This window comes from Salvelinus alpinus, chromosome 2, assembly GCF_045679555.1.
Source record: "Salvelinus alpinus chromosome 2, SLU_Salpinus.1, whole genome shotgun sequence".
NCBI lineage: Eukaryota > Metazoa > Chordata > Actinopteri > Salmoniformes > Salmonidae > Salvelinus > Salvelinus alpinus.
This window is the reverse complement of record NC_092087.1, coordinates 30,572,578-30,596,550: the sequence shown is the minus strand read 5'-3', so window position 1 is coordinate 30,596,550 and position 23,973 is coordinate 30,572,578. Positions and strand designations below refer to the sequence as shown.

Below are 23,973 nucleotides of genomic sequence, written 5' to 3'. Positions count from 1 at the left end.
GTTCAGTTTTCAGGCTTGTAAACTGTTGCTTTAATCACTTCCTGAAGTATGCCTATTCCTCCACTGAGACTCAAAAGTTCTGGTGGGACTGATGATGCTAATGACACTTTATTGTGACTGCTCTCCAAAGCTTTCCCACACTTTTCACATTGAGAGAGCTTCAAATAAACAAAGATGTGCCTTGTTAAATGCTTATTGATCTCTACACAAGCAGCTCCCAACAAGCCCTTGGGAATAAAACTCATGAGTACAATATTTATCAATGAAGAAATAGACTAACACAATGTCATGTGTGCTCCCTCTCCAGCCTCTAAGTCACCAGGCTGCTCGTTATAGCGCACACCTGTCACCATCGTTACACTCACCTGGACTCCATCACTTCCTTGATTACCTGCCCTATATATGTCACTCCCTTTGGTTCCTTCCCCATTTCCTGTCTGTGTGTTGTTCGTGTATCTTGTTTGTATTATGTTTCAATAATTTATTAAAACACTCACTCCCTGAACTTGCTTCGTGACTCTCAGTGCACATCGTTACACACAAAGCTTTTTACTAGAGATGAATGTTGATGGAACATGCAGTACCAGTCAAAAGTTTGGACACACCTACTCGTTCAAGGGTTTTTCTTTATTTTACTATTTTCTACATTGTAGAATAATAGTGAAGATATCAACACTATGTAATAACACATATGGAATCATGTAGTAACCAAAAAAAGTGTTAAACAAATCAAAATATATTTGATATTTGAGATTCTTCAAAGTAGGCACCCTTTGCCTTGATGACAGCTTTGCACACTCTTGGTATTGTGTGTAGATTGATGAGGGAAATATGATGGTAAATCACTTCTTAAATATATTGGATACAGACAGTGTACATTAGACAAATTATATATTGTCAGTGCCAACATTTCATAATGCAAATTTTGGCAATATATCATATGTCTAATGTACACTGTCCATATATTACAATGGGCATTTGCCATCACAAATTGAACATGCTTAACTGCATGTTCAATTTGTGATGGCAAATGCCCATTGTAAGGGTTTAGACTAATAAAGTCCACAATTGGGAAACTGTACTGTACAAATACCATTCAAATGTGCTGTCCTTTGACTGTTTATGATCATTTTAAGCAATGAGATGGCTGACTTGATGGCTGTCCAATTGCAATGTGGTACATTGGCATTGGCCATATGATATATTGCAAGTTCACACTTCCCTGTTATGATATGAAATGGACCGTGTACTCTCATCATATTGATATCTGGAGGAGTATCAGTGGCCCTGCATGTGTGGCAAAAATCTTTTTTGCAAATCGCATGCACGGAAGCATAGTTAGACAATAACCTGTAAACCACTGTTATCATAATGACACCAAACTGATACTGACACCAAACTGACTTTGTCCAACTCGCTTAAAGGCTATCGCATATGTCAGAGCCGGGCTGAAATTCATAGCGCCTTCTGTTTAAACCTTAAAAAATCTGAAAACACATAGTTATGTTCGAGCTATGGGTCTGATTCTGACATTATTTGTAGATAGGCCGGTCCGACCGGCAAGCTAAATACCTACATCCAGGGGAGGTCGGCCAGATAGCTAGGTCTGAAAACTTTCCGAATGCACTGTAGCGCTCAGGCTGGCCGACCGACTGGCCGGACCTATCTATCTGGCCGGCTGGCTGGACCTAGCCCGACGAACAGTTCTTGTGCTGACTTTGAGCTAGCGAATGGAGGATCATAGAGAAGACTGCTGAGCCACTTCCAGAGCCTGAAGTCATCCTCTGATAAGAACTGGAGGGAGAGTGACCTACCTAAATTGAGCTCCCCAACCTAGCACAACATCAGTAAAGAGAAGAGTCCAGTTAACATCGCCCTCTGGAGGCCCTGGTAGAGTCTTACAGAGTGGAGTTCCACTCTGAGACAAACACAATGGACCATGTTGGTCTATATTAATGTCATATTTGTCATGGACAGTAATGACAATAGGAAGATATATTCTCTATCTCCTTATTCAGGAGTTTTTTAAAGTCTTGCTGTGATTGAGACTGTTAATTTCAGTTGTACTCAAGAAGTTGTACTGCTAAATGGCATATATTATTATTATATTATTCTAAGACAATTGTCCATGAAAATTTGATTTTTGTTGTGTGATGGTATTATATAATTGACATCATAATAAGCTTTATGTTTGGTGAAATATGTGTTGAATACGTTGATTATGTGTTTATTCAACTTTAACAGTCCTCTATGAGGACTTTTACCTAAAATTACCAATATTTTTGTGATTGTCTAATGATCTGTTTAAAGGTCAAAGCTTAGAGAATAAGCCATTGTTTCCACTACATTTGTGTATTGATAAAGATTTACATCATATTGAGCATTTTATATGAAGCATGTATCAGTTATCCATTTGATAATAATGGACCTAAACTACAGCATCATTATTCCTGTGAGGATGATTTACCTAAACTGGGTAGCCTATTATACCTGTAATCATCACTCTCTGTGATAAGCAATAACTGATCTGTTTTAAGATCAAACTTGTCAATTTTGCTTTATGATGTTTTGTGTGTAAATTATAATACATTACCTGAATGTGTCTATTGCAGATTGAAGAAAAACTTTCTCAAAACTCTTGTTTATTTTCAACAATCCAGTGTGTCTTTTGTAAAGACAGTAAATGTAGGCAATATCCCCATACATTTTAATACATTCAAAAACAATCAAATGAAATACTTTTTCTTATCTTTACTATGATAGTTTACATTTCAGTTCAATAATTGTGTAGGCGTAGGCCTAAACGTTAAATGCTTGCAAATGACCATTTTGTTATGAAGATATTCCCATCACATCAGCATGACATGCAGGAGGTTTATGATGATATGATATTGCTTTTAGTTGCACATCAAATGTGTGCCGAATAGCTTCGTGTTTTACCAAATGTTCACCTATGTGTATGTATGTAGGTTTACAGAAAATATCACAGAAGACCAGAGATTACCTACCACATTATCACAGAAATCCAGGGCCATGTTCAGTTGCCAAACGTTATCGAACGTTGCAGATATAAATGCCATGAAAAGGACCAATGTAATTCATTGTTCTACATGTCTGAACGTTCCAAAACGTGGCGTCCTCCTGAACACCCTAGAGATTTTTCCATTGTGGGATTATTATTTTTTTGTACCTGAACGTCATTGCGCAACACAAGATGGCGGCGGAAAGTGAGAGAGTAGACAGGAGTAGTCACAGCATGGATAAAAGCATAACTCTTCCACCCAATGAGATCTTCAGGAATTTGGAAAATGCAAAGAGGTTCGCAATAGACATAGGTATACACTAAGTTAATATTTATATCGCTACTTGAATATATTAACTTGTCTTGTTACTTTGACAACACAGCAGGCACACGAGAGGCTAGCAAGCAACGACGTGTGGCTGGCTAGCTAAACTAGCTGATTTAAGTACTGTAGTTAGCTACCAGTAGCTGCGAAGTTACCTTCGCGCCACTGTTAGCTGGCTAATTAGCGTTTGTTTATGGGCTAGATAGCTACAGGTTTCTCAAATGGCTAACTAAACCACCTAATTTGACCGCTGCGCCAGAGTGGCTGAGTTGTCAATAGTTGACTGATGGATTTATCTATCTCACGTGAGACTGCACAAACCCTTTTTTCCTCCCACAGGTGGCTCTCTGACGAAACTCGCCTATTACTCCACTGTTCAACACAAAGTAGCGAAAGTACGGTCATTCGACCATACTGCAAAGGTATGTGGTGTCAATAAACTTTGGAACACTGTCAGTAACAAACGTTAGGTCCAATGGAGCAGAGGACAAAGCTAAATAAGAGCTTGCGTCCAACGTGTAGTGTGCTATTTAAGCTATTTACTCGGCAACAATAACATCAAATGTCAGTGTTCAATTGAGGGGCTAAAGTGATTTGCTGCCCAAGTGCACTGCAATGCAGTGTTATTAGTGTTATTGCAGTGTTTAAGCCTGGAGGACTCGTGCCAGAATAGTTGTTCTTATCTCTCAGCACACTGTACTGTTTTAGGTCTCCAATGGGCCAACCTGATAAAGGTGTGTGAATGTAGTTACAGAAAAGTAAACTAACTAAGCTTGTGTTAATTGGAGAGTAGCCAATATGGAATTGCTTGAGTGTGGGGTTTGTGGTAGACATATAGGCCACTGATTCATGATGTTGGGCTTCAAAAGGCTGTGTACCTTGGGACAGTGAATGTGTAGACTTACAAGTCTTACTGAGCCCACTCAGGCTGCCCTGGAGGTCTCTGGTCTGCAGTGTTGGTCTGGTTCCTTATCTGTGTGTCCCTCTTTACCAGGACACTGAGGATGACCCCCCCTATGAGATCTCAATGCAGGAGGAGATGTTGGCTCGCCTTCACTTCATCAAGTTTGAAAATGCCTACATTGAAACCTGCCTGGACTTTATCAAAGACCACCTGGTCAACACTGACACCAAAGTCATCAAAGCCACCGGTGGAGGGGCTCATAAGTTCAAAGATCTCATAGAGAAGAAACTGAAGCTCAGGTGAGAAAAGGAATATGTTGTTTTGAGGTATTTGGTTAAAATCTAAAACGGCTTTATTTTTAAAGACAGCTTGACCGGTATAAGGTTGAGCTTATTATAATGTAGCTGCTCTTCATGTTTTGACAAGGGTGGACAAGGAGGATGAAATGACATGCCTGATTAAGGGCTGCAACTTTGTGCTGAGGAACATCCCCCACGAGGCTTTTGTCTATGTCAAGCATGCAGACTCTGAGTTCCGCTTCCAGAACACTCACCCTGACATCTTCCCTTACCTGCTCATCAACATCGGCTCAGGGGTGTCAATCATCAAGGTACCAATGCCTGACACACATCTAGATCTGGTGTGACATGTGGCCTATGTACCAATTCATTCAACAAACAATATTTATTTCCAAACAGGTTGAATCAGAGGATACATTTGAGCGTGTTGGAGGAAGCTCCATAGGTGGGGGGACATTCTGGGGCCTTGGAGCTCTACTCACAAAAACAAAGGTAAAACTCCTCACCCCCATGCTGACACTTCAAGCAATAGGCTTTTTAAATAGTCAGGCTACTCAAAATGAACTGAAATGTATAGTCTTATTTTGTTGGTTCTTGCCTAATATCTTGCCAGTTGACATTACTGCAACTTTTATTTTTATTATCTGGAAGACTGCCCTCTGTACTTACAAGCTCTCGTTCTGAATAGGGTTCAGGGAATTTTCTGCGTGTTGGACGGGCAGTCTATGTCCAAACAACAGGCCCATTATTAATGTGCACCTTGTGCTGGGGACAATAAATGGCGCAGCGTGTATGGCGTTGTGTGGGCGAGCAGTTTGCTGACGTCAACGTTGTGAACAGAGTACCCCATGGTGGGGTTATGGTATGGGCAGGCATAAGCTACGGACAATGAACACAATTCCATTTTATTGATATCAATTTGAATGCACAGAGATACCGTAATGAGGGGTCCCGTGTGACTCAGTTGGTAGAGAGTGGCGCTTGCAATGCCAGTATTGTGGGTTCGATTCCCTCGGACTGGTACGGCGAAAAAGTGTGAAATGTTTTCACTCACTACTGTAAGTCGCTCTGGATAAGAGCGTCTGCTAAATTGCTAAAATCTAAATGTGTTGAGATGCTGAGACCCATTGTAGTGCCATTCATCCACCGCCATCACCTCATGTTTCAGCATGATTGTGCACGGCCCGTGTCGCAAGAATCTGTACGCAATTCCTGGAAGCTGAAAATGTCCCAGTTCAGCCAGGGTCTGTATACTCACCAGACATGTCACTCATTAAGCAAGTTTGGGATGCTCTGGATCGATGTGTATGACAGCATGTTCCAGTTCATGCTAATATCCAGCAACTTCGCGCAGCCATTGAAGAGTAGTGGGACAACATTCCGCAGGCCACAACCAACAGCCTGATCAACTCTATGTGAAAGAGATGTTACACTGCATGAGGCAAATGGTGGTCACTAGGGCATAAAATTAACACCTGCCAAGTGCGGGTAGATTTAGGTATTGGCGGGTAAGAACGTCTATTTCACCAGACACGTTGGCAGGTGGTCAATTTGCATGGCTCTACAGTGCGAGCATTACAATAAAGTAATAAAAAAACAATTTTTTAAAAGTATAATCTAATGTTTTGTCACGTGCGCCGAGTACAACAGATGTAGACCTTACCATGAAATACGCTTAGATACAAGCCCTTAACCAACAATGCCGCTCAATAAAAAGTTTCGAAAATATTTACTAAATTAAAGTAAAAAAATAAATTAAAAAAAGATAACATTAAAGAGGCTATATACAGGGGGTACCGGTACCAAGTCAATGTGCGGGGGCACAGGAAAGGGGGATGCCTAGTCAGTTGTACAACTGAATGCCTTCAACTGAAGAAAAAAAATCTGCATTTAACCCAACCCCTCTGAATCAGAGAGGTGTGGGGCTGCCTTAATCGACATCCACGTCTTTGTCGCCTGGGGAACAGTGGGTTAACTGCCTTGCTCAGGGGCAGAACAACAGATTTTTACCATGTCAGCTCGGGGATTCGATCCAGTAACCTTTCGGTTACTGGCCAACGCCCTAACCACTAGCTGTGGAAATTTGTACTTGAAGGTAGGCGCAAGTGACTATGCATAGATGATTAACAGCGAGTAGCAGCAGTGTAAAAATAAAGGGGGTGTCAATGTAAATAGTCCGGGTGCCCATTTGATAAATTGTTCAGCAGTCTTATGTTAGTTAGAAAAATGCTACGGTAGCTGTTTTCAAAGTATTTATGCTGTTTTGTTTCATAGCTGCTAATTGAACAAATAAGTATTCATACTATATCCAACCACTGCCTGGCAGGGGAGCTGTGCGCACTGAGTGAAGTGCTGATACTGTAGATTTTTGGAGGTGCTGAGCACAGGCATAAAACTTGGTCAAATTTACTAAAGTCTACAAAGTGAGACTTTGTCCTTGTGTTTCTTGTCTATTTACATTGTTTTGTTCACAGGCTCAGTTTTTCAATGTTAGTTTGAGTCTGCTGCTTCAACTAATAGTCAGATCTCAGACAGACACATGTGACATGACTCCAGTGGCCCCGTTACCATGGTAACCTCTCTGCCTTAAACATTTGTCTCTGATATTTTGATTAAAAGACTGGTCACAAAAAATGTAATTAAATTTAACATACCACATTTCTTGTTTTAGGAACATTACAAAGCATGTGCATCAGATTTGTTTTTTATTTAAAAAATCTAGCTAGCTAGTAAAAAAAAATCTTGTACCTGCCACACTGGCTGGTGGACCAAAAAGTTAATGTTAGGCCCTGGTTGTAGAGGGTGCAACAGGTAAATGTCAGTTGGCTTTTTATAGCTGAGGAGAGTGGGGGGAGAGGGAGAGAGAAAAAACTATACACACACTTAAGTTCACACAGGACACCACATAAGACAGGAGAATTTCACCAGATAAGACAGACTGACCTTAGCCCCCCGGCACATATACTATTGTAGCATAGATACGGGAGGCTGAAACAGGGGAGGTCGGGGGACACTGGCCCTGTCCGACTATACCCCCAGACAGTGCAAACCAGGCAGGATATAACCCCACCCAGTTTGCCAAAGCACAGCCCCACACCACTAGAGAGATATCAACTTACTACCCTAAAACAAGGCTGAGTATAGCCCACGAAGATCTCCTCCACTACACAAGCCCGAGGGGGTGCAAAAACAGACAGGAATATCACGACAGTAACTCAACCCACTCGAGTCAAGTTTAGCAAAAAAGCCTCTTAGGGATGGCATGTAAGCCAGTGACTCTGCCCCAGTAATAGGGTCTGAGGCCGAGAATCCCAGAGGAGAGCCGGCCAGGCAGAGACAGCGATGGCCGTTCATCTTCGCACTCCTGGGCCAGATTACACTCAATCATAGAAACTACTGAAGAGATGAGTCTTCAGTGAAGACCATTCCATAAAAATGGAGCTCTATAGGAGAAAGCCCTGCCTCCAGCTGTTTGCTTATAACTTCTATTGATAGTAAGGAGGCCTGCGTCTGGAGACCATAGCGTACGTGTAGGTATGTACGGCAGGACCAAATCGCAGAGCTAGGTAGGAGCAAGTCCATCTAATGCTTTGTAGGTTAGCAGTAAAACCTTGAAATCAGCCCTATCCTTAACATAAGCCAGTGTAGAGAAGCTAGCCCTGGTGTAAATTATGATAAAATGTTTTGTTTCTAGTCAAGATTCTGGAAGCCGTATTTAGCACTAACTGAAGTTTATTCAGTGCTTTAGCCGTTGAGCATTGCATTAGTCTAATCTAGATGTGACAAAAGCATGGATTAGTTTTTCTGCATCATTTTTGGACAAAAAGTTTCAGATTTTTGCAATGTTAGGAAGATGGGGGGGGGAAAGCTGCCCTTGAAATGTTCTTGTTCCACTACATGACAAAAGTATGTGGACACCTGCTCGTCAAACATCTCATTCCAAAATGATGGGCATTAATATGGAGTTGGTCCCCCTCCTTGGTTGCTTTAACAGCCTCCACTCCTGGGAAGGGACTTGCTTCCGTTTAGCCACAAGCATTAGTGAGGTCAGGCACTGATGTTGGGCGATTAGGCCTGGCTCACAGTCTGGGTTTTCGATGGGGTTGAGGTCAGGGGTCTGCAGGCCAGTCAAGTTCATCCACACTGATCTCGACAAACCATTTCTGTATGAACCTCACTTTGTGCATGGGGGCATTGTCATGCTGAAACAGTAAAGGGCCTTCTCCAAAATGTTGCCACAAAATTGGAAGCACAAAATCATCTAGAATGTCATTGTATGCTGTAGCGTTAAGATGTCCCTTCACTGGAACTAAGGGGCCTTGCTCGAAACGTGAAAAACAGCCCCGGACCATTATTCCTCCTCCACCAAACGTTTTACAGTTGGCACTATGTATTCGGACAGGTAGCTTTCTCCTGGCATCCGCCAAACCCGGAGTCGTCCGTCGGACTGGCAGATGGTGAAGCGTGATTCGTCACTCCAGAGAATGCGTTTCCATTGCTCCAGAGTCCATTTGTGGCACCCTTTACACCACTCCAGCCGACGCTTGGCATTGTGCATGCTGATCTTAGGCTTATGTGCGGCTGCTCGGCCAAGGAAAACCATATTCATGACTTTCCCGATGAACAGTTCTTGCTTGTGCTGACGTTGCTTCCAGAGGCAGTTTGGAACTTGGTAGTGAGATTGCAACCTAGAACAGACTATTTTTACGCGCTATGCACCTCAGCACTTGGTGGTCCTGTTATGTGAACTTGTGTGGCCTACCACTGCGGCTGAGACGTTGTTGCTTCTAGACATTTATACTTTACAATAACAGCACCTACAGTTGACCGGGCAGCTCTAGCAGGGCAGATATGTGATGAACTGATTTGTTGGAAAGTTGGCATCCTATGACGGTGCCATGCTGAAAAGTCACTGAGCTCTTCAGTAAGGCCATTCTACTGCCAATGTTTGTCTATGGAGATTGCATGGCTGTGTGCTCGATTTTATACACCTGTCAGCAATGGGTGTGGCTGAAATAGCTGAATCCACTAATTTTAAGGGGTGTGCACATACTTTTGTGTATGTTCGTCAAAAGAGATCAGGGTCTAGAGCAGGGGTGGGCAACTCCAGTCCTTGAGGGCCTGATTGGTGTCACAGTTTTGCCCCAGCCTCAGCTAACACACCTGACTCTAATAATCACCTAATCATGATCTTCAGTTTAGAATGCAATTTGATTAAATCAGCTGTGTTTGCTAGGGATGGAGAAAAAGTGTGACACCAATCAGGCCCTCGAGGACTGGAGTTGCCCACCCCTGGTCTAGAGTAACGCCGAGTTCCTAAACTTTTATTTGAAACGACTTTATAACCATCAAGATGAAATGTCAGATCAAACAGCAGATCTGTTTGTTTCTTAGGACCTAGAACTAGCATCTCTGTTTTGTCGGAGTTTTAAAATGTTGCCGCCATCCATTTCCTTATGTCTGAAACACATACTTCCAGGGTAGGTAATTTTGGTGCTTCACCATGTTTCATCGAAATGTACAGCTGTGTGTAGTCTGCATAGCAGTGAAAGTTGATATTGTGTTTCCGAATGACATCACCAAGAGGTAGAATATACACTACCATTCAAAAGTTTGGGGTCACTTAGAAATGTCCTTGTTTTTGAAAGAAAATAACTCCCACTCCTCTTTCTATTCTGTTTACAACCAGTTTGCGCTGTTCGATGAAGGGAGTAGTACACAGTGTTGTACGAGATTTTCAGTTTCTTGGCAATTTCTCACATGGAATAGAAAGTCCTTTTTGTTTCTGGCCATTTTTGAGCCTGGATTCGAACCCACAAATGCGGATGCTCCAGATACTCAACTAGTCTAAAGAAGACCAGTTTTATTGCTGCTTTAATCAGAACAACCGTTTTCAGCTGTGCTAACATAATTGCAAAAGGGTTTTCTAATGATCAATTAGCCTTCTAAAATGATTAACTTGGTTTAGCTAACACAACATGCCATTGGAACACGGGAGTGATGGTTGCTGATAATGGGCCTCTGTACGCTTGTAGATATTCCCCAAAAATCTGCTGTTTCCAGCTACAATAGTCATTTACAATGTTAACAATGTCTACACTCTACACTTTCTGAATCAATTTGATGTTATTTGAATAAACAAATTTGCTTTTCTTTCAAAAACGAGGACATTTACAAGTGACCCCAAACTTTTGAATGGTTTTGTGTGTATAGATAGTGAAATCGGAACCTTGAGGGATACCGAAACAACATATAATTGATTTGTCAGAGGACAAACCATCCACGGAGACAAGCTGATATCTTTCCGACAGATAAGATCTAAACCAGGCAAGAACTTGTCTGTGTAGACCAATTAGGGTTTCCAATCTCTCCAAAAGAGTGTGGTGATTGGTGTCAAAGGCGGCACTAAGGTCTAGGAACACGAGGACCGATGCAGAGCCTTGGTCTAACGCCATTAAACAATCATTTACTACCACCTTCAATTGGTCATGGACTCTACAAAGTGTTCAAAGCTTTCCAGAGATGCTGGCCCATGTTGACTCCAATGCTTCCCACAGTTGTCAAGTTGGCTTGATGTCCTTTTGAGTGGTGGACCATTCTTGATACACACGGGAAACTGTTGAGCATGAAAAACCCAGCAGCGTTGCAGTTCTTAACAAACCGGTGCGTCTGGCACCTACTACCATACCCCGTTCAAAGGAACTTACATTTGTTGTTTAACCTGTCTCCATCTACACTGATTTAACAAGTGACATCAATAAGGGATCATCGCATTCATCTGGTCAGTCTCTCATGGAAAGAGCAGGTGTTAATGTTTTTATACTCAGTGTAATACATACATTGCACGTTACCCTTATACTTCTCATATAGTCACATGTATAATACTTTAAATTTTCCCTTATTCTGTCAGTGGTGTACTAACACAGCTCAGCCTTATGGCGGATTAGGTATTTGAGGGACCCTATAGCCTCTGCCTGAGGGTAGGAGCTGATACTAAGAGTGCAGTACATGGGATGGATCTGAAATAATTTAGGATACTGTCTGACTGCATGGTAGAATGAGCATTCTTTTCTTTTTAAAATCTTTTTTTACTCCTTTTTCTCCAAGTTTGTGGTATTCAATTGGTAATTAGTCTTGTCCCATTCGCTGCAACTCCCGTACGGACTCGGGAGAGGTGAAGGTCGAGAGCCGTGTGTCCTCAAACACAACCCAGCCAAGCCGCACTGCTTCTTGACACAATGCCCGATTTTTAACCCGGAAGCCAGCCGCACCAATGTGTCGGAGGAAACACTGTGCACCTGGTGACTGTCAGCGTGCACTGAGTCCGGCACGCCACAGAAGTCGCTAGTGTGCGATGGGACAAGAACATCCCTGCCGGCCAAACCCCCCTCTAACCCGGACAACGCTGGGCCAATTGTGTGCCGCCCCATGGGTCTCTGGGTCGCGACAGAGCCTGGACTCAAACCAGGATCTCTAGTGGCACAGTTAGCACTGCGATGCAGTGCCTTAGATCCCTGCACCACTCGGGAGGCCCCAGAGCATAATTTTCTGGTCAACTTCTAAAACCTTGAGTCTACGTAGGAAATGTAGGCGTTGTTGGTCTCTGCAGCAGTCCCTTTACTTCACAGGTGTCAAACTCATTCCACGGGGGGCCGAGTGTCTGCGGGTTTTCGCTCCTCCCTTGTACTTGATTGATGAATTAACATCACTAATTAGTTAGGAACTCCCCACACCTGGTTGTCTAGGGCTTTATTGAAAGGAAAAACCAAAAACCTGCAGACACTAGGCCCTCCGTGGAATGAGTTTGACACCCCTGCTTTACTTGGACAATATGCCGAGCTGGAAGGGCCATGTGTACACCCAGGTACTTGAACAAACTAACCTGTGCTATGGCATTGTGGACAACCACAGGCACGTGGTCACCGACAGATTTAGGGTGAAACACCATTGGGGTCAAACACCAATTTGTATTGTTTGAATATCTGACCTGTACGCAGTAGTATCAGCATCTTTAGACATCAGACCAAGAATGGCAGTATCATCAGAAAACAAGACAATATATTTATCAGGATTACTGCTAGTTCATTCATTTGTGTACAGAGTGAATAAGATGGGTGAACTCACACAACCCAGCGGGGCCCCCATGCTAATGTCTATAGCCTCAGAGAGGGTACTGTTAACTAATCTGTTGTACTGCTAGTCATGAATGAGTGGTACCACCTTATGGTATAGGGGTTAAAACCCATCTGCTTTAACTTGCTGATTAGGACATGTGGCTGTATTGTGTTAAACGCTTAACTTAAATCAATAAATGGCAGTCTAGCACAGGCCTTGGGGTTTTCCAGATTCTTAACAATGAGATGCACTATGGTGTTGATTGCATCATCAGTCCTGCAACTTTTCTTATAGGCAGATTGATACAGATCTTTTCAGAACTTCATTATGATGGTCAGACCAACAGGTCTATAGTCATTATTTTCTTTTGGGGACTGGAGTGATGATGGCCTTTTTCCACAGAGATGGGATGGTATGGGAGTCTACAGACCTCTGAAAGATAGGGCACCAAGTCGGAGTAAATTCCTCTGCACATGTTTTTAGAAGAAAAGCAGAGATGCCATCAGGACCTGTTGCCTTATTCATACAGGTGTGCTTGAAGACTAGTGACAACTATAAGGTTGATTTCCAACCTATGACTCCATTGATATTGATGATTGTGTTCAATCACATTATCACACGCGACAGAGAAGTCATCTACAGTGCATTCAGACCCATTGACTTTTTTCACATTTTGTTACGTTACAGCCTTATTCTAAAATGTATTTAAAAAAATGTATCAATCTACACACAATACCCCATAATGACAAAGAAAAACAGGTTCATAGAACTTTTAGCACATTTACAAATGTATTTTGACCCTTTATTCAGTACTTTGTTGACACACTTTTGACAGCGGGGAGCGTCGCTGCACAGCTTTTTTCAGGTCTCTTCAGAGATGATCGATAAGGGTTCATGTCCGGGCTCTGGTTGGGCCACTTAAGGGCATTCAGAGACTTGTCCTGAAGCCATGCCTGTGTTGTCTTGGCTGTGTGCTTAGGGTAGTTGTCCTGTTGGAAGGTGAACCTTTGCTCCCGTCTGAGGTCCTGAGCAGGTTTTCATCAAGGATCTCTCCTGTACTTTTCTTCGTTCATCTTTCCTTCAATCCTGACTAGTCTCCCATTCCCTGCTGCTAAAAAACATCCCCAACCTGGCATCAACAACCTGGTGCCAGGTTTCCTCCAGACGTGACGCTTGGCATTCGGGCCAAACAGTTCAATCTTGGTTTCATCAGAACAGAGAATCTTGTTTCTCATGGTCTGAGAGTCCTTTTAGGTGCTAAGCAGGCTGTCATGCCTTTTACTGAGGAGTGGCCTCCGTCTTGCCACGCTACCATGAAGGCTTGTTTGGTGGAGTGCTGCAGAGATGGTTCTGCCATCTCCACAGAGGAACTCTGGAGTGACCATTTGATTCTTGAACACCTCGCTGACCATGGCCCTTCTCCCCTGATTGCTCAGTTTGTCTGGGTGGCCAGCTCTAGGAAGAGTCTTGGTGGGTCCAAAATTCTTCCATTTTAAGAATGATGGAGGCCACTGTTCTTGGGGACCTTCAATGCTGCAGACATGTTTTGGTACCCTTCCCCAGATCTGTGCCTCAACACAATCCTGTCTCGGAGCTCTACGTTCAATTGCTTCGACCTCATGGCTTGGTTTTTGCTCTGACATGCACTGTCAACTGTGGGAACTTATATAGACAGGTGTGTGCCTTTCCAAATCATGTTTAATCAATTTCATTTACCACAGGTTGACTCCAATCACGTTGTAGAAACTTCTCAAGGATGATCAATGGAAGCAGGATGCATCTGAGCTCAATTTTGAGTCTCATAGCAAAGGGTCTGAATTCTCATGTAAATAAGATTATTCTGTAATTTTTTTTATATAAATAAATTTGCTAACATTTCGAAATACTGTTTTACCTTTGTCGTTATGGGGTATTGTGTGTAGATTGAGGAAAATGTAATCAATTTTAGAAATGCAAAGTAACGTAACAAAATGTGGAAAAAGTCAAGTGATCTGAATACTTCCCGAATGCACTGTACATACAATCTTGCATAAAAAAACCATTTAATTGGCTTTGGTCAGCTAATCTGGTGTGTGTGCAAGTATTTATTTTGCAGGGTTCATGTCAGTGATTGTGTCAACAGAAGGGCCAACAGGAGGGCCTCTTAAACTTTCAGTTGGCAACTGCACCAATGGCCACGCCAACCACCTAAGCCCCATTTTGATCCAGAAAAAAACATGGATGTTACAAAATAGCTTGGCTATCTGGGTTAAAGTGCTGTTTTTAAAACTACTGTACTCCCATGTCTTCCTGCTCTCACCTAGAGATTTGATGAACTACTTCAGTTGGCTTCGAAGGGGCAGCACACAAGTGTTGACATGCTAGTCAAAGACATCTACGGGGGATCTTATGGGTCCTTGGGCTTGACTGGGGACCTTATCGCAAGCAGCTTTGGAAAATCTGCTACTGCTGACAAAGGTAAAGAGAGAACAGAGCCCTTGCAGTATGTTTATTCTTTGGCCCCATAACCTGTTTTTCATTGCACTGTCTTCAGGAGCGGACTCCCTGGCATGCAATCTACCTGTGGGAGGACCTATAGGAGGACAGGCTCATTGTAATTGCTGAAATGGAACGGAGTTAACATATGTTTGATACGTTCCATTCCAGCCATTACAATGATCCCGTCCTCCTATAGCTCCTCACACCAGCCTCCACTGCCATATACTGTAATGTAGGTTACATTCCTGTTTAGCACTAACAGATTGACTTCTTACCCAGTTACTGTGCTAGGCTGTGTGGTTACTGTTACTGTTGAGAAATAGACGAGGCAGACGGCCATGGAGGCAAAGCAAGCAACTCATTCACTCACTCTATTAGATCGGTAATGTTTTTAATGTAATGCCAATAATACCTGAAACAAACGGTCAATACATAAACCAACACTGTACTTACTTCAATGGGACCTTTGCTTGTTGTCTAGAGTGACTCCATGTTTCTGGATCTTCACTTGGCTGTATGCTGACATACTTTTGTTTCCTCCTGAATTAGAGTTCTCTAAAGAAGATATGGCTAAGAGCCTGCTCCATATGATCAGCAATGACATTGGGCAGCTGGCCTGCCTTTATGCCCGGCTCCACAACTTGACCAGGGTCTACTTTGGGGGTTTCTTCATCCGAGGACACCCTGTCACTATGCACACCATCACTTACAGTATCAACTTCTTCACCAAGGCAAGCCCCCCAATGTACCTCCTAAACAAGCATTTCTTTCTCAATCCATGTTTTGCCCTCAGGTACATTTGATTGAGCTCTAGATTTAGCCCTGAAAGAGCTTGATCTGATGTCAGCTGACTAAAACCAGGGATATGTCCCTTGGGCCTGGTTCAGAGCTTGAAAACCAGCAATCAAATCTGCCTTGCTGTATTTACACAGTAGCATGGAAATGTACCCTTTTTCCTTAATTCAATGTATTCAGAATGTCTTTGGGTTCTGTTACGCAGCAGGTAGACTCCAGTCACCTCACAGGTAAATTATTTACATTTTCAGATGGAGACATTTGTGTGGGCAGTTAGAAAAAACAAAAACATTGATATGACAGGTTTGATTATATTGTCCCCATAGGCTACTTTTACATGATACAACCTGCAAGTGTAATGAGAGTTGGAAATGGTTCCTTCTGACTGGATATGTATATATATATATTTTTTGCAGGGTGAAGTCCAGGCGCTGTTCCTGAGACATGAAGGCTATCTGGGAACTATTGGTGCCTTTCTCAAGGGAGCAGAGGAAGACAGTAAGTCGATGTTTTCCTCTATGGAATTTCTTCATGACAGAAAGTGGCACTGGCAGTCATGCCTTATTACACTCTTGGTTTGGTATGCATTTTCCTGTTGATGAGAAGTTTTTCTTTTGAGTCGTTTTCACTGGTATTATAATTGTCACTTTATCTAGATCCTAACCAGTACAGTTGGGGGGAGAACTATGCTGGGAGCTCTGGCCTGATGAGTACCTCTCCAGACCTGAACCCCATGCAACGTGCACGCAGTGGAACAGTAAGTCCTTTGGAGAAGAAAATAAGACAATACTTTAAGGTCAGCTTTGGACCACTAGGGTGTGCTCATAACCCACTTGTTGCCATTTAATTTTGGTGACATTTCATTAACCATTTTAGCAATTCCCCCCCACCACCCTTTTATCTGATTTCTGAGATAATTGTAGATTTGATATTTTCTGTGGAAATGTCACCACCGCTGTCCTTTTTAAAATCCACAGGCCTGGTGTGACAACAACCTTCATTGATAATTTCATCTAACATTTGATTGTTTTCTTCTCTTCATATCCACCATATCTTACATCTGTTTACCTACTGTAACCCTTTCCTCAGTTTCCCGTAAGTACTTCCATGCTCTGTGTGTAGTGGTTTGATTAGGGCTATATATTTCGTCATGCTTCTGGCTTTGTAGCTCTACACCTGCCCTAACATTCACATTGGGTTAAATAAGGTTTCAGAGAGACAATTGTTGCATTAACTGCCAAATGCCAGCCTTTTCCTTTCACATTGCATTGTTTAACAGCGTTTGAAGTGTTGCTTTTAGCAGTCACTGTTTTGAATTGTGTTGTGATGTGTTATAACCAACCTTAGTCACCTGTGACACTGGAGAATAGTAATCAGGTCTGTTCACCTTAGACATTGAACTTAAAAGCATACTCAAGGCACTGACTAATGTGAGGAGTCCGTATAGGGTACATCTAAACTTTGATACTTTGATGTGTGTGTCGACTGCACTGACAGTGTACTTGTCCCTGAGTGATATGGAGCTTGACACATGCTATTGTCAGCTCACTGACCACTAGGTGGCGTATTGAAAACGGATATATTGGCATTTTTTGTGACGTTTGAAGGAGTCTGGTCGCTTTGGTTTCACTTTGATGAGTGCATTAGCCCAGCACTATTTGCAGTGCTTAGTGTGTCTCTTGTTCGGCTCCAGTTTGACATGTTGGAGATGGATCGTCTGGAGAGGCAGCTCGTGAACCTGCCCCTGCTGCAGGACCCGTCCTCCTACATCCCAGACACAGTGGACCTCTCAGAGGATGCCCTTGCACGGGAGTACTGGCTCTACTGCTTTGAGGAGGCCCTGGATGGGGTAAGAGGCAGAGCATCTTCTACTGGTCTATTCATCAATACACACACATTGCATTCATTGACACAGCGAGTCCTCAACCTGGTTGCTTTTAAAATTGCCGACCTGGGTGATGTGCTTTGAACAGGTGGTAAAAAGAGCTGTGGCCAGCCAGCCTGATCTTCCAGAGGCTGCTGAACGAGCGGAAAGGTTCCGGCACAAGTACCTGCACAAGCTGCAGACCCTCCGCCACCAGCCTTTGTAAGGGGAGCCACAGCTGCAGATCCTTTTTAAAGGCTGTTAGACGACTAGAGCTGTTTCTTGATCATTTATGTAGATGCGTATCTCCGAATGCCTCCCAAGTAGTGGATGAGATTGACTCTTGTACATGATGAAGTCTCACTGTTTCCTGTGCAATCTGTATGTGTTTCTGTCTGCTAATGTAGAGTACTTCTCTTCTCACCTGTAGTGCTTATGGATCCCTTACTGTCAGAAGTCTTTTAGACACAAGAGAACACTGTTTAAACGAGTTCAACTTCCCTGACCCCTACTCGAAGGTTTGACTGGATTCTATAGCACTCTTTTTCTCTGTTCACTGTTCCCAATACATGTTCCAGTGCTTCTCTTTTTCTGGGCATCTAATGATGAAGCTTACATGTGTGGTCTTGGGTGCATTTTAATGTCATTTCATGTCCACTTGCCTTGATTAGTGTCTGTCATTATATGATTTGCTAATGTGGTAGATTAGCTGTGAGAAGTGGGAGGAGGCTTCTGTGTCTCAGTTTTGTCTTCATCTTCCACAGATCAAGCAGAGGGAGAATGACATGGCCCTCAAGTACTTCCAGAAGGCAGTCAAGTCCCTGGAGGAGCTGAGCTGGGAGCAGAGGCAGTTTGCCCTGGTCAGGGGCCTCCTTGCTGGGAACGTCTTTGACTGGGGAGCCAAGGCTGTTTCAGAGTGAGTCTTAATGAGTCTGCACTCCTTAATTTGGGACTATGGAGGATTATTATGACAAATTCTGGCTATAATATATATATGTATATTCTTGAGAATTATATGGCAATTTTGAATGAACAAAGACTGTCGCTCACGTTTTCTCTTAGTGTTCTGGAGTCTGATCCGGAGTTTGGCTTTGAACAGGCGAAACGACAATTGGAAGGTATGAAAGCCCTTGTTGACTGGGAAAACAGTTGGATATTTAAATGGATCCTGCATTTTATATTGCTGGTGTAACCTATGTAGGCTACATAATGAGAGTCCTGCTTTCTCCATAGAGCGGCCGTGGCTTGTCGACACCTATGACCAATGGTTCGAGAGACTGAAGGTAAGAATTTACACTGTTTCCTGAAGTTAGTGTTTTTTAAATTTTGATGATATTAGCTGTATTCTTGTTATGGGCCACATCCTAACTTAAGCTCCACAGAAGTTCTGTGCCTAGATCTCAATTTAGGATTTGTCCCAAAGATGTGTATGACTTGATGCTGTGGAACAGTAATTGAATACTATGCCTACTGGCTTTCTTTTGCAGGGCCCACCTCATAAGTGTGCATTATTTTTCGTAGATAATAGTGGAATAGACATCATACTGGGAGTCTTCCCATTTGTCAGAGAGCTTCTCTGCAGGGGAACAGAGGTAAGGAACCACACTGTCCACCCGCTAATATCTTGAACCGCTGTCACCTTCACCACCCCTTCAAATACACACAGGGTTTAATAAAACAAGATGACTGAAGCAAGATTTACTTTTTTCCACTTTATGATGTTTTTGGGGCTTTGACACCCTGCATTTGCTGTTTTCCAGGTAGTCCTTGCCAGCAACTCAAGCCCAGCTCTGAATGATGTGACAAACAATGAGCTGCAGATCTTGACTGAAAGAATAGCTGCAATGGATCCAGTCATACAGTGAGTCTTTAAGTCTTATCACTGCATTTGTGACTGGATAATGGATACAGTGGTCCTTCCCCACCATTTTCAATGTCATTTAATTTGTTTTTCAGGTCTGCTGTGAAGGAGGACAGGTTGACGTTAGTCCAGAGTGGCTCCAGCTCTCCGTGCTTAGACTTAAGGTTTGTTTTATTTCCTATGTATGAATTCTATTTCAACGTTACATACCTGTGTTAACTATGTTTAAAAACAACCTTACTGCAGGAATGTCCACCAGAGCTGTTGCCAGATAATTTAATGTTAATTTCTGTACCATAAGCCACCTTCAACGTCGTTTTAGAGAATTTGGCAGTACGTCCAACCGGCCTCACAACCGCAGACCACATGTAACCACGCCAGCATAGACCTCCACATACGTCTTCTTCTTCACCTGCGGGACTGTCTGAGACAAGCCACCCAGACAGCTGATGAAACTGAGTTTGCACAGCCGAACAATTTCTGCACAAACTGTCAGAAACCGTCTCAGAGAAGCTCATCTGAGTGCTCGTTGTCCTCACCAGGGTCTTGACCTGACTCCAGTTTCAGTGTTGGTACTGACTTCAGTGGGCAAAGGCTTAACTTCGATGGCCACTGGAGAAGTGTGCTCTTCACGGATGTGTTCCGATTTTCAAGAGTACCGGGCATATGGCGTTGTGTGGGTGAGTGGTTTGCTGATGTCGACGTTATGAACAGTGCGCACAATGGTGGGGGTGGGGTTATGGTATGGACATGTACCAAAGCTGAAGAACATGCGCACATCCAGGTACTTTCCGCAGGTGCTGGAGATTAGGCAAACTCATGGAAACCAGAAAGGAAAACGCCGCACACTGCTGCTCATGCTTCCAGGTGGTATTTATTAACAACGTTTCGACCCGTAGGTCTTCATCAGACATCCATATCCCAGGTGGGGGTGGAAGGTCCTATATATAGGGGCAGTACTCAGTGACATCACTTCCTGAAACAGGAGGTTATTCTTTTTATATTTATTACGTAGTTTCACAATATTAACATTCAATGGATCAAAATATGATCATACACAGGGAATGTGATCAATATTTACAGTAATATACATACAATATTCAATTAGGATAAAAAAAACTATTTAGACATATTGAAACTATAAAAACGGTTTGAAGTCAAACTCCTCATTAAGGCCAAGAGGAGAGTGTGTTGAGCCTGTGGATCCAGACAGATTCCCTTTGAAGAAGTTTCCTCTCAATGTCCCCTCCCCTGCGTGACATCTTGACCATTTATATTCCAATGTATCTCAGAGAGCTAATAGGATGTCCAGCATGTACAAAATGATCAGCAACCAGATTTTTTGTCTCACATGTCCGTATATTGCTGCAGTGCTCACTGATCCGTGTCTTAAGGCTTGTACGGGGATTCCCTATGTAAGACAGACCACAAGGACATTTCAACATGTAAATAACATTGGTGGACATGCAGGTAAACAGGCCCTTGATCTTAAGTATTTGTCCTGTACGAGGGTGGGTAAATGAGTTGCCTTTGTACGTAAAGCTGCATTGAGCACATCGGCCACATTTGTAATTATCCTCTGGAACCTTGTGCAAAAGAGTTTCCCTTTTCTCTGGTGGGTAATCAGATTTAATCACTATCTCTCATGTTTGGGGGTCTTTTAAGGGGATATTTCAAAATGGATTTCAATTGTGGGTCAGTATCAATAATGTACCAGTTCTTATGGTATGGGCAGGCATAAGCTACGGACTACAAACACAATTGCATTTTATCGATTCCGGTTCTAATGCACAGAGATTCTGTGACGAAATCCTGCTATTGTCATGTCATAAATGTTTCGGCATGAAAATGCACTGCCCCATCTCACATCCCATCTCACAAGGATCCGTACACAATTCCAGAAGCTGAAAATGTCCCCGTTTTTCCATGGATTGCATACTCACCAGACATGTCACCTATTGAGCATGTTTGGGATGCTTTGGATTGACGTGTACGACAGCGCGTTCCAGTTCCCTCCTATATCCAGCAACTTCGCACAGCCATTGAAGAGGAGTGGGACAACAGGCCACAATCAACAGCCTGATAAACTCTATGCAAAGGAGAAGTCGCGCTGCATGAGGCAAATGGTGTTCTCACCAGATACTGACTGGATTTCTGATCCACACCCCTGCCTTTTTTTTTTAAGGTGTTTGTGGCCAACAGATGCATATCTGTATTCCCAGTCATGTGAAATCCATGTGAAATTAGGGTCTAATGAATGTATTTCAATTGACTGATTTCCTTATGAACTAACTCAGTAAAATCTTTGAAATTGTTGGATGTTACATGTATATTTTTGTTCAGTGTAGTTACTAAGTGATTTCTTCTAATATACATGTTTAAGGTTATTCCTGTAAATATGATAATTTCTCTCCCCTCAGCCGTTTGGACAAGGTGTTGGCTGGGGTTGTGCGGGAACGCCACACAGACCTGGTGATCATCGAGGGCATGGGCCGGGCCATCCACACCAACTACTACGCCTTGTTGAGCTGCGAGAGCCTCAAGATGGCAGTCATCAAGAACTCCTGGCTGGCTGACCGACTGGGAGGCAAGCTCTTCAGTGTGGTCTTCAAGTACGAGGTGCCACCAGACAAAAAACCCACCACCCTGGATCATGTTCCTGTGATGCCGTCATGATCTCATCACTCTTTTTGAAGTCTGATTATGGGACAGGTTGAACTGTTTCAGGTACAAGTTGGAGAGGTCCAACTAGCTGTAATGGGGTTGATTTCACCGACTCATGATGATTGATATGCAGATTGTACAGGGAGGAGTTTTTAGGATCAGTTTCAGTGGGCTTGGATTGATTTGAAAACTTGGCAGCCTATTTTAGCAAGGATGTCAAAACAGGGTAGAGTATAACATCGCTTAGTAACAATGTTTAAATGTCTTCCTTTTTTTGAATATACAACCGTACTTTGCACCATCTTGTGTTCTTGCAGATCACTGCCAAAATTCTAGTTATGGTATCAGAACAGACAAACTTGTCAGTGGTAGAGGTGTCCTCTTTGCAGATTGACTGTCAATGCAAGTGAGATCCTCTACTAACTGCATTTATAGACAGGTTATTAGTACCCTGTTGTTTACTCACAGCATCCCAATGGTTACCATGACAACATTCACCCTTTCAGTGGTGAAGAGATGCTTTGCGAATGCTGTGCTACCAGGGTAATTATAGCAATCTGTGGTGACGCTTCACAAATATATGGTAGATGTGCCTTGAGGTGGGAGTGATAAAAAAAAGCATAGCTTGTTCAAAATGCAACCAACCTGGTTTAATTTCTATTGCAGGAGAAACATGGATTTTTGTTACCAGGGCTTTTCTATGGGTTTGTGTTCTGTCTTCCTTTCGAATCCCAAGATTTTCCTCCTTTCATCACTGCCACTAGGTCGATTGAGATTATTCACTTAATTGTGACGATAATTGCCTGAGAAGCTAAAATGTTACAGGGAATTTTGGGCACTTTATTGAGGGGTTAAAAAATGTAATTACAGAAGGTGGCAGTATTTTCATTTGAACATGAGCTCCTAACAACCAAATTAATGATTTGGATGTTCTGAGTTGTCAATCAATAAAGTTTATTTAAGGTAATTTTATAGCAAATGTTTAAGCTATCTTTTTATCAATAACATTATGTTGGCAGCCTTTGTAAATTCAAGGAGTTTGTTTGGGTTGAGATATTGCTGTCCAAATGTTTCCATGACTTTATTTGCTTAACCTGTGGATTGATATTGTGTGTTATCATTTGTAAATACATGTGAAATAAGTGTAAATATAATTAATTTGCATTACTTGAGTTCATGAGGACATTTAGGGAAATTATTATTCTCTTTACAATCACTTGTAATTAAATGTGAATTTATTTTAAAGTAATGCAATTTCTCTTGTGTTTCTTGGTTTTTGGAGGGTGGTACTTATGGAATTTTAGGGAGTTGAGGAGTGGATAACTGCTAGGATGCGAGGGAGTACAACGCACTGCTCTAGAATCATCAAAGCGTTTTTAGTGCCGGTGGCGCAATGTGAGAATGGAGTGCTGGTGTGTGTGGCACAGTAGTTGCTCGCTGGGGAGTCATACGCTTATAATGCACCGTGCCAAGCAGGGGGTCCTCCACGATATGCTGTGCCTCATCTTCTTCATTACCCCCTACTGCCACATGAACGGATGCCGGTTCTTAAGTTCTACAATATTCTTACACAAGAAGAAACCCAATTCTGTATAGTTTCATTTTTCCTGCGAAATGATTTATTGATGTACACTTGTGTACACACT

At 42.6% G+C, this 23,973-nt stretch overlaps 1 protein-coding gene across 1 annotated transcript; it reads left to right on the top strand.

The window, feature by feature from the left end:
- Positions 1–3,141: 3,141 nt before the first annotated feature.
- Positions 3,142–23,576, top strand: pank4 (pantothenate kinase 4 (inactive)). Its single transcript, XM_071373883.1, has 19 exons — positions 3,142–3,335; positions 3,687–3,769; positions 4,342–4,550; positions 4,678–4,861; positions 4,950–5,042; positions 14,969–15,122; positions 15,693–15,874; positions 16,355–16,436; positions 16,595–16,695; positions 17,632–17,787; positions 17,912–18,024; positions 18,233–18,320; positions 18,567–18,718; positions 18,865–18,920; positions 19,036–19,085; positions 19,290–19,394; positions 19,563–19,663; positions 19,759–19,827; positions 22,084–23,576. Exons 1-19 carry the CDS (start codon positions 3,215–3,217, stop codon positions 22,337–22,339), a joined length of 2,355 nt encoding a protein of 784 aa, XP_071229984.1. The 5' UTR covers positions 3,142–3,214; the 3' UTR covers positions 22,340–23,576.
- Positions 23,577–23,973: the final 397 nt, after the last annotated feature.